Genomic DNA, 11,298 nt, shown 5'->3' on the forward strand with positions numbered 1-11,298 from the left:
GTGTTCGGTAACAATTTATCCTTTATTGTCGTCAACGACGTCGCTGTAGGCTACTGCCTTTTCAGCGCCTTCTGCTTATGATGATTTGGTCTTTTGAATTCCTTTGGCCTTGCCATGCAGTTGTAGGCTACATCAACGTGTCTCTTGCCGTTCCCTTCAGGTGTTCTATCACAATGCTGTCTGCCCTCATGGACAGTAGCTCCGTGATGTCTGCATCTTTCCAGGTCGGAGATTTTCTGGACAGCACTATGGCACTCCATCATAACACTGGCATTTAATTCCGATTTAACCACATGGACCAGTGATCCTCACTATTTTTTACACAAGAGCCACATTGGCAGTGCAAAATCAAAAAGAGAGCCACTTTTACGACAACATACTAACTCACCTTTGCAAATGTGCATTTCTACATATAATATATTATATATAATATACATTCTAATATAAATACATATAAATAAATATCCCACAAAAAAGAAATAACACAGCCAATATAGCTAAATATATACAGCCAAGGCTTAATAACTTCCTTTCCCCTTCATTATTTAGGTGAAAGGAGAAGTATAATTCAGGTGTTTGCGTTTTTGTAGTGCAGTATTGTATGTTTATGAAGCACATTTGAAAAAATATATTGGCTGTGTTACCACATAGCCTACAGTGGGTCCCATTTAGAAACGGCCACATAGCACATTCGCGCTTTCCGTGATACACGCAGATGCATGAAATGTATTACAACTTATCGCCACAAGGTGGCAGTTTAAGTCCGCTGTAGCATTGCCGGTAAACAGGGCAGCGGACTGCATTCAAAGGTGTTGCAAGTGGCAGTGAGAGGCTACTGTAAGCAGAACGAAACTAAAGATCACCTCGTTGAAGTCACACAGTAGACTAGGCTAAATCAGAGCCTACTTTTGTTTTTATCAAGATGATGGCCTTTGGCGAACAGTTTAGGCCTACTCAAAATGAGTAAAACCAAATTTGCCGAAATCTCACCAAAGCTGCATACGAGCCACCAATTATAGCTTGACGAGCCGCATGTGGCTCGCAAGCCGCGCAATGAGTAACACTGACATGGACGCACGAAAGAAACGTCACCGACACACCCTCTCACTAATGTAGGTGTGAATTTTAACCGCATGTTCTACGCTTCGTTCAGACACAGCACATTTACATAATGTCCGGAGGAAATACTAGGGGGGGAGTAGTAGAACAACCGGCTAAATTCGGACTTTCATATGACCGGTTATGCCGTTCAGATATACGCCCCCACCGTTTAACATCCGCAGAACCTCCGGTCTTACACGTATGTCTGAAAGCGCTATTTGAAACAAGGAAGCACAGTCTCTTTCTCTCTCTCTCTCTCTCTCTCTCTCTCTCTCTCTCTCTCTCTCTCTCTCTCTCTCTCTCTCTCTCTCTCTCTCTCTCTCTCTCCCACTCCCTCCTCTCTCTCTCTCTCTCTCTCTCTCTCTCTCTCTCTCTCTCTCTCTCTCTCTCTCTCTCTCTCTGTAAAAATGAGAGAGCACAGAAGGGTGCAAGTGAATAAGGGCGAAGCCCCAGAATGGGCTGAAGTATTTTCAATCTATTTTCTTTCAGTTTTTCTATCCATCTTTTATGTTTTAATTTTTTTTCTATCCATCTTTTATTTTCCATCTGTCTAAGCTGAGAGAAATTGAATTATCACTCATGCACAACGCTGCTTATATCAGTTTTCAGCCATTTCAGTTCAACTGAAAATCTCCCCCCATTTCCCTCTCTTCCTCCATCTCTTTCATTATTTTTTTCCTATTCTCTCTATCATTGTCAGAGTGTCACTCATGCTCACACACATGGCTTTCTTCATTGTTCTCCTTTCCCTCCACACACACACACACACACACACACACACCTGTCATTCTGTTGGCTTCTCTTTACAGCTCTAATGCACCGATGGGAGCTCTAATGATTATATATTTATATATATATATATATATATATATATATATATATATATATATATATATATATATATATATATATATATATATATATATATAGGTGGACTCGGGGACGGAATTTGCTAAAGGAGAACACATGATAGAGGGCAATTGGGTGGAAAGGAGAGAGGAATGATTGCATGGGAGCGCAGATGAACGAGTGAAGGGGGGAGAGAGAAGTAGAGATATGAAGATGAAATGTGAGAAATACTTTTATCAGAAATACTACATCCTCAAAAGGAGAGAATGGGTCATGTTAGTCACACACAGGGTATACAATTAACTTTTGGGCTTATTTTTCTACCGTCTACAAAACTGTCATTATTAAGAAGTTATAGACCTAATCTAAATCCATGCTGCTGCCCTGTCCGTGATCTTTTTGTTTTGAGTTTTGAGATGCATAGGCTACTTTAAGGTAGTCTCTTGTTTCACTCATTTAGTGCAGTAGTTTCTTCTTTCACACACTTGACTGCTGATTGCTGTCTGTCAGGGTTGCAGTATGGAGAGCTGGACCAAGGTGCAGAGCAAGTCAAGTCAAGGCAAGACGAGATCGAGGCACACTTGTAGTGAAACCAGGAATCTTTAATGTGAATGCACACTACAGCAAACCACGAAACATCAATGACCGACAGGGGACTGAGGGGAGACAGAGGGTTTAAATACACAGGGGTTAAACAAGGCACAAGTGGACAAGAAACAAGAGACAGGTGAACACAGGGCTGGAAATCATAATTAAACTAGCAGACTAATAATGAGGAACAGGTGAGGGGCGGAGACACAGGGAACTGAGACATGGCAAGACAAACAAAGGAGCACATGGCTGACAGGAACTAAAACACAGGGACAGGAAGTAAACACAGGAGCACATGGCACAGGAGGTAAACAAAGGAGGGACAAGGAACACAGGATCGTTACACTTTCAGATAATACAAATCACAATGTCCGAAGCATGTGTAACTAACTGGATAAACATGAAGAACCGAATATATTAGACGTAAATGCACACACTAATAAATTATGACAGTTTAGCCCCTCGCACCCCCCCCCTTACCCCTCCACCTCTTCCTCCTATAAGACAACGACAAGGCAACATTAAGGAAAGCCAACTGCATCTTAGAAGACTCTACCCATGTCCTTCATAGAGTTTTTGAATGGCTGCCCTCTGGCAGGCGTCTGCGCTGTCCTCTGGCTAGGACTAACAGGAGGAAGGCTACCTTTACCTTTGAGGCTATTCGCCTTTTGAACTTGTATATGCTCTCAGCCCCCTCCCCCACCATCTCCTGGGACTATAACCCCCCCCCCCTCCCCCCCCTACACTCCTGTCCTGTTCTTTCTTTTGTCCTGTCTTATGTTGTGTTATGGCTTATATGTTGTGTTATGTCTTATATGTCACTATGGGACATATTATAGGGAAAATTGCCCCTTGGGTATAAATAAAGTTTTTTTGAATTGAATTGAATATAAAACACTGGCTAGCCAGAACACTCAGATGACACCATGTTCAATACCTGTAACTTGCTAAACGACACGGTAACAAATCTTCTAAAATGCCAGATGTTATTTATCACTTTGGTGACATTAAAATCAAACAGTGTTGAGCTCTCCTGAATATATGCATTTGTTAAGCGCCATTGCGTTAATCTGATGACTAATGCCACCATTAACTAGCATGTTCACTTGCTCTGGCTAATCTCTCACAGCTGTTTTCCGCAGCGAAAAACAAAACATGCGCCGCATCAGGTTTAGTTTGAAGCTAAAATGACGGTTGTCAGTGAGGGTTATTCAAATAATTGCAAGACGTATTCTACCAACTTATGTTAGATAGACAAAGTCCGTGAACTCTCTGTAGCCGTACTGAAAGATAGCAGTTGAAGTAAACTTATGTGAGCAGCCCGTCAGAGTTTTTACTGTAATTTGGCAAGTGGCGGGGGCCAATTTTAAACCCTGGTTACACACCGTCTGGAATTAGATATATTGAGAGAAATTATAATGAAAATGATAAATAACAATATGAATGGAACGAAATAGAAAGGGGGACATGGATGCTAGGGGAGAGGAAGATAGAGAGAGAGAGGAGAGGAGGTGTAGAAGAAGAGGGGATGAAGATAGAGAGAGAGAGGAGAGGAGGTGTAGAAGAAGAGGGGATGAAGATAGAGAGAGAGAGGAGAGGAGGTATAGAAGAAGGGGGGATGAAGATGGAGAGAGAGAGGAGAGGAGGTGTAGAAGAGAGGAGGAAGATGGAGAGAGAGGAGAGGAGGTGGAAGATGGAAAGAGAGGAGAGGAGGTGTAGAAGAAGGGGGGATGAAGATGGAGAGAGAGAGGAGAGGAGGTGTAGAAGAAGGGGGGATGAAGATGGAGAGAGAGAGGAGAGGAGGTGTAGAAGAGAGGAGGAAGATGGAAAGAGAGGAGAGGAGGTGTAGAAGAAGAGAGGATGAAGGAGTTGCCATGCTGGAGGGCTCGTAAGACATGACATTACACCATGTCTCAGAAAACATTTCAGTACACATTGTGTGTGTGTGCGTCCAAATCAGAGGATGCTTTTGAAGTTGAATGAAAAGAGTATCACACATTTGATGAAACACTTTAAACTCTGTCAATACAGCAGTCAGGCAATCTGTTCTCCAATATGGTCCAATACACACTCTCTCACACACACTTTTTCTCACACACACACGCCATTTATTTTTCTCTCTCTCTCTCTCTCTCTCTCTCTCTCTCTCTCTCTCTCTCTCTCTCTCTCTCTCTCTCTCGCTCTCTCTACTTCAGACACACACACACACACACACATCAGTTGCTCTTTATGTTGCAGTGTCTAAGCAGACTCCTCAAAGCTATGTTTGTAATTATACTTCACTTCTTCATTGCTTCATCTCTCTCTCTCTTTCTCTTTCTCTCTCTCCTCCCTCATGTCTTGTCAAGTCACCCCATGATCCCTTTCTCCCCCTCCTCATATCTAATTATCAAGAAGAACGATAGACCTGTCATTTTCATTTTCTTGCGCTCTTTTGACTGTGTGTGTGTGTGTGTGTGAGAGAGAGAGAGAGAGAGAGATGTATGGAGAAAGGGAGTTAGGTTTCCCTTATTAGCCATGTGTTAGTTGTCCTTTCCTATGAAACTTTTCATATAGGCTACATATGCGCGCACACACACACACACACACACACACACACACACACACCAAGGACATCATATCTCCTTCTGTCGACACGTCTTAAACCAAATTTAGCACATAATTGAATTTTTCCAGCTCGCTGAGCAAAGCATGGTCACACACACACACACACACACACACACAAACACACACACACACACACACACACACACACACACTGAGACCTCAGGCCCTTACTCGCTGTGGTCATCTCGTTTTATGATTCCTTTTAGTGCTGCACTAAATTATTTATAGACAGACGGGTGGAGGCTGGCTTGGAGTGTGTGAGAAATAAAAGCAGGGGTTTACAGCCTGTCCTGTGTGTGTGTGTGTGTGTGTGTGTGTGTGTGTGTGTGTGTGTGTGCGTGCGCGTGTGTGCGTGCACGTGCGTGTGTGTACGTGCAAATACAGTACATGTCCGTGTATGCTCACATAAGTGCATTTTCATGTGTGCAGGTGAAAGCGTGTGTACGTGTTTGTTTTTCTGTGTGCATGAAAGTATGCATGTTTGACCTGTTTGTGTATTTTGTGTGTGTGTGTGTGTGTAGAGCTTGACTGTGATGTGACACAATAGAGTATGTCCTTTCTTTAATATACTCATTCAGGTTGTGAGGTGATTAGAGTTTGAATTAGATTTAGAGAGTTCATTTTAAGTCAATGACATGGATTATGTTAAATCAACACCATGTTCTTGGGAATCTTTTTAATTTGTGTTTTTCCTGTCAGTGATGGAGATCTGGTTTAGCCTTAATTTATATGTATAATGAATGAATGGTTGTCAGGGAAACAGCACAGTGTGTTTTGACAGGGTACCGCTGTAGTTATGTATTAGATGACCTGTTGCCTGTGTGTGCTACTGTTAACATAAGCATATGAGAGAGAGAGAGGTGCTTAATCAAGTCAGGGCTGATTTAGGGTCATGCAACAGTAACTTCTCCATTGCGTGTTAGCAGGGGTCAGTCTGCGCATTTGCCTTTAGTGACTGAGAGGGAAATTGTGTGTGTGTGTGTATCTGTGACCTAACATAGTCAAAACTGCACGAAATTGGAAGTGTAGGAACATTGACACCCTCTGAATGCATGCCAAGTTTCGTGGAATTCCACTAATGGGGGGCCACACAATAAATTAATTTATGTTACTATATACCAACTGGCCTGTAGGTGGCCGGAGACAGTTTTCTGTGAATATCTCGAGAACCGTAGGGCCTAGGAGGTCCACCCTTTTTTTGTATGTTGGTCTTAAGGGGGCATGTCAACCTATCCCATTACCACTTATTTCATGTATAGCGCCACCTAGTTAAAAATTAAAAAGCAAAACATTAGGTGTTTTCATCACAATATCTCTGGCTGACATGGTCAAAACTGCACAAAATTGAAAGTGTAGAATCATTATGACACACTCCGAATGCATGCCAAGTTTCGTGGACTTTCGTTCATGGGGGGCCTTACAATAAAATAATTTATGTGTACATTTAGTGACCGTACACCAACAAGGATTCCCGGGACATTGAAAGACCGGGATACACGAAACTTGGTGGGCATGTTACCCCACATGGATAGCATGGAACCATCATTTTTCGTTTTGATCTGTAGCCCCCCCGCTGGACTGGACCCCCCGAAAGGAGGGTAGGGCAGACACAGTTTTCTGTAAATATCTTGAGAACCGTAGGGCCTAGGATGACCAATTTCTTGCGTATGTTTGCCTCCAGGGGTCATGTAAACCCATTCCATATGCACACATGTGCATAAACAGATACACACGCACACACATACATTCACAGTAATCCTACGTATGACACATACTCACACAGTAGACATATATACGCATGCATGCACATGCACACACACAGGCACATAAACAGGCAAACACACAAGCACATGCACATGCACATGCACGCACACACACACACCCACCCAACCACCCACCCACCCATAGACACACATAAACATAAACATGTACATGCACACAATTCAAGAATTTCTCAGAAGTATGAACATGCAAGATGGGGATGGGGTTGTATAAAATGTATTTTACATGTGAAATCTATGAACTAATCATGTTTTGGTACTTGTTGTCTAGCAGATACCAGTGAGAATTGAGTGTGCATAATGCAATTCAGTGAGACAGTTAGAATCATATATGCCTTTCAGCGTGACTTATTTTTGTGGAAAACATGTGCTGGACTGGGCGGCGGTCCAGCACATGTTTTTCAGGAAAACAGCCTGAACTTAGAACAAGATTGAATAATTTGAGCATTGCACTCTGCATCTCGGGTGTGCTCACCTTAAGCATTTCACTCCTGATGCTATCTTGCCCAGAAGATTTATTGGGCTTTGAAGATCTAATTTTTTGTGATAATTCTTCACTGGAAATGAGGAAGTCCAGTGGATTTTGGTTGGCTTTAAATACCAATTCAAAAGTTTGTAATTTTTCTTTGATCTGGTTTTGATTTGTTTCTGTTCATTGTATTTCACTGTAATCCAAATAAATCCAAATGTTACCATTTTGAATGGGTACTTCTTTTGGTTCTTTTATGCTCAAATTATTCCACATATCCCAGAACTGATTTTTATTGATAGTCTTCGATCTCATAGATAAGTTTGTTGGTGTAGTGCTGTTTTTTTTAGGGATGCACGATATATCGGCAGCCGATATATTATTAGCCGATAAGTGAAAAAATGAAAATATTATTATCGGCCCGATAACAGAATTCTGGCCGATAATTTGCGCCGATATTTTTTAAAGTCTTAATTTAGGCCTGTAAGGTCCGTCTGGCTACACTGAGCTAGCCTACTTGAGCTTGGTTGGCTATACTTTTTCCTCAATATAATGTCAGTGGTGTGAATGTATTTCACAACTCTGACAAAATCTGTGGATATGCGTTCATTTGGGAATCTGTGCATCTCAAAATCCTCTCGTGAATGATCCGCTATTTAACCTTAACAGAGCGGAGCTCAGCCCTATCTAGAGCCGTCTTGTGCTGGTGTGTTTGCACTTGGGGGAACAAATAAACAAACTCATTAGTGGGACGAGTACATAAGTAGGCCTAGTTCTAAGTTGTGTTTTAGTATTATATTTGCATTACTTTAGCTTGGGTTTTGTATTATTACCTAGAAATATGCTAACCATTCGTGCTTCAGTTCCAGACAGGTCATCATAATAGGTTATTAAAACCTTCGGGGCTAAGGCCTTTCATTTCTGCTGCAGCAGGTTGTGCGCAACAGAGTAGACGGACATACGATACAGTCTGAGGAGTTACAGCTTTATTCAGTTACCCGCAGTTGAAACTAAACCTAAGTTTCCCTCACAAACTCTGATTTGGTCGCTATACTGTAGCTTATTCCAAGCTGAGCCGTTTATGAGCGTTTAGTCCTAAATGAAAACGATTCAAACTCTCTAGCCACTCACTCGCAATTCACTGACGTCAGGTTCACTTAAAGGAGCCACACATACTGTAGGGATAGGCTACTGTTATGTTGTTGACTGCCGTACTATTGAGGACTATTATGAGTTCTGTCCATCATTTGGTGGTAGGTAAAATTACTGCAATAAATGTATGCTTATTAAATGCTTTCCCCAAATCACTTTTCACAATTTTTTTTCAAGAGTAATATTATCGGTTATCGTATCGGTATAGGCCACAACAAACCAATATATATCGGTTATCGTTATCGGCCCTAAAATTCCATATCGCTGCATCTCTAGTTTTTTTCTTTTGATAGTTTGTTTGTAACTTTTTTGGGTCAGACAATATTGTTGTCTTAAATCTGTGTTTTGGGGGTGACCGTGTTTTAGGTTTGACAGACATTTGGGTTTTTTGTTTTTTGCTCTCTGGCTTTTCTTTAGCCAAGCATTTTTTGCAGCCATGTGGATAAGGTTTAGCTCTTGAACGGCCATGTTGACATTATTTGTATCATTAGAGAAGGGTTTTTTAGTTATTTTGAAGCTATATTTCAAAGTTAGTTATTTTGTTGTTAGTTTTGGTGAATTTAAGGCTTGTATGAATTTTTATGAACTGTCTGTAGCCCATCTGTACATTGGATTGAGTTTGTATATTTTACTGGGCTCCTTATGTGTGTTAGTAGAATGGTTAGTAATTTTTAGGAGTATATTTAGTTGGTTATGGTCTGAAAGTGTAGTTTGTTGCCTGACAGTGAATGCACTGAAGTCTCTCTCTCTCTCTGCCCCAGGTGGACGACTCTAAATGTGACTCTGAGCTGCTGTCTCTGTTGTTGACTGCTGGCTTGCTGATTGGCTGTGTGGAGACGGCCTACTACCCTCGCCTGGTGTCCCACCTGCTGACCAACCACCAGGAGGGGGGCTGGGACGTGGAGGCGTCCGCCCGAGAGCTCTCCCAGGCCGGCCACAGCGCTCAGGCCGGCTCCCTGCTTCTGGCCTACCGTGGGACTCACCCAGGACAGCTCACCTTCAGCTCTGCACTCTCCGTCATCCGCCAGTGGCTTTGAGAGAAGGAAGAGGGTGTGTTGTGTGTGTGGGTGGGTGTGTGTCTTACACTCAACACAAAGCCTGCATGGAAGCTTGGCCTTTTGGAAAGCACTCTAACACACTAACCCAGTTTAGATGAAGATGTCTCTGCAGAGCAAATACATAGCGGCAGTTTTGTGGAGAAAGGAGGGGAGGGGGGTGGAACTGTGTGTGTGTGTGTGTGTGTGTGTGTGTGTTTGTTTGTTTGTTGTGTGTGTGTGTGTGTGTTTGTTTTGTGTGTGTTTGTGTGTGTTTGTGTGTTTGTGTTTGTGTGTGTGTGTGTGTGTGTGTGTGGAGAGAAAGGAGGGGAGGGGGGTGGAACTGTGGAAGCTTCATACACACACATATGCAGTTTGACTAAGCTGGCTAGGTGTGTGTAAACCTGCATTCCTGTGTGTGTTTGTGTGTGTGTGTGTAAAATTGAGATACAGCCATAGTGAGAAAGAAAGGGAAATACTGACTGAAAGAAATATTAAACCTCAAGTGTCAAGACCACAAACCACTTCAATCTATCATTCATTTAATACATAAATAATCATGTCCTTAGTATGTTTTTATTTCTATTGTTTGTTGTCTTTCTTGTATACTTGTGAGACAAACAGGATCTAGTTCAAATGAACAAAAGTCTCTGGCATGTTTGACATGATTGTGGGTTTAACTAAAGATAACTCTTTTTGTCATTAATCAAGATAGGAGGTTTGGCCATATTTGTTTACTTTACTTTATTGTTGACATTGTTGACTTTATCATATGTTTGAGTATCTGCCTCAGTATTCAGCCTTTCTGTGGGATTAGTAGTTCCTATGTAGACGGTTTGTCTTGGTTTGAATAAAGTTTGGAATAAAGTTGGTGGAATAACCCAAGTGTGTGTGTGGTTCTTCTGCTGGAAGGGAGATCTGTGTGAATCATAATGTCATGAGCTATGAGAGAGCTCTACCTGTCTGTACTAAGAATGTGTGTGGGCTTTACCTGTTGCCAAGAAAAGCCTTACACACACACAGAGGCACTGAGGCTCACACTCTGGTGTATGTGTGTGTGTGCACGTGCACGTGTTCAATTATACACCTCTTAACACCTAATTATCATATGAACATCATATGACTCTGCATCAGAACATAACTTCCAGCTAGCGCCACAGTGTTCTTCAGCGTTTATATGCTTTGTTTTTTATCTCCCAGTGTTTAGTCGTTTTAATTACTTATCTTTATCGGCGTTTGCTGCTTACTTCACAGGCTCCTTCAAGGTTACTAGTGGCTGAACTGACCACTCCAGTCATTATGAGAAATCGCTCTACAGTATTGTAATTGTAATTTATTTATTTAAACAGGGACAGTGCACAGAAACCATTATTAGATGTCTTGTGCCAGGTTGTAGCAAATTGCTAGTTTCTGCCCGTAGTCCCTGGGCAGGTAGATGGCACAATAAACTACAAAGTATTTACAGTATACAATACAGATACATAAAGTCATACAAATCTACAGACATTATTGTCCCCCTATCCCTCGCCATCTAGAGCAGTGATGTTAGCACACCAATTCAAGTCTGCTTTGTTAACAACCAATGCTTTGTTAAGCGTGAGAATGAGTGTAAGTTAGTGCATGAAATTAGCTCTGTAGGAAGAGCATTCCACTGATGTATAGCCACAAAGGAGAATGATGTCCTCCCAAATGCAGTTTTGCATTGTGGAAGACT

General features: G+C 41.9%; 1 protein-coding gene across 1 annotated transcript in view; it reads left to right on the forward strand.

Moving 5' to 3' along the window:
• Positions 1–10,469, forward strand: part of nbas (NBAS subunit of NRZ tethering complex) — a 212,488-nt gene extending 202,019 nt beyond the window's left edge. Inside the window, 1 exon segment of the mRNA XM_042094533.1 lies at positions 9,312–10,469. Coding sequence (XP_041950467.1) covers positions 9,312–9,587 — 276 coding nt within the window. The 3' untranslated portion in view covers positions 9,588–10,469.
• The last annotated feature ends 829 nt before the right edge of the window (positions 10,470–11,298 follow it).

This window comes from Alosa sapidissima, chromosome 6 (genome assembly GCF_018492685.1).
Source record: "Alosa sapidissima isolate fAloSap1 chromosome 6, fAloSap1.pri, whole genome shotgun sequence".
NCBI lineage: Eukaryota > Metazoa > Chordata > Actinopteri > Clupeiformes > Clupeidae > Alosa > Alosa sapidissima.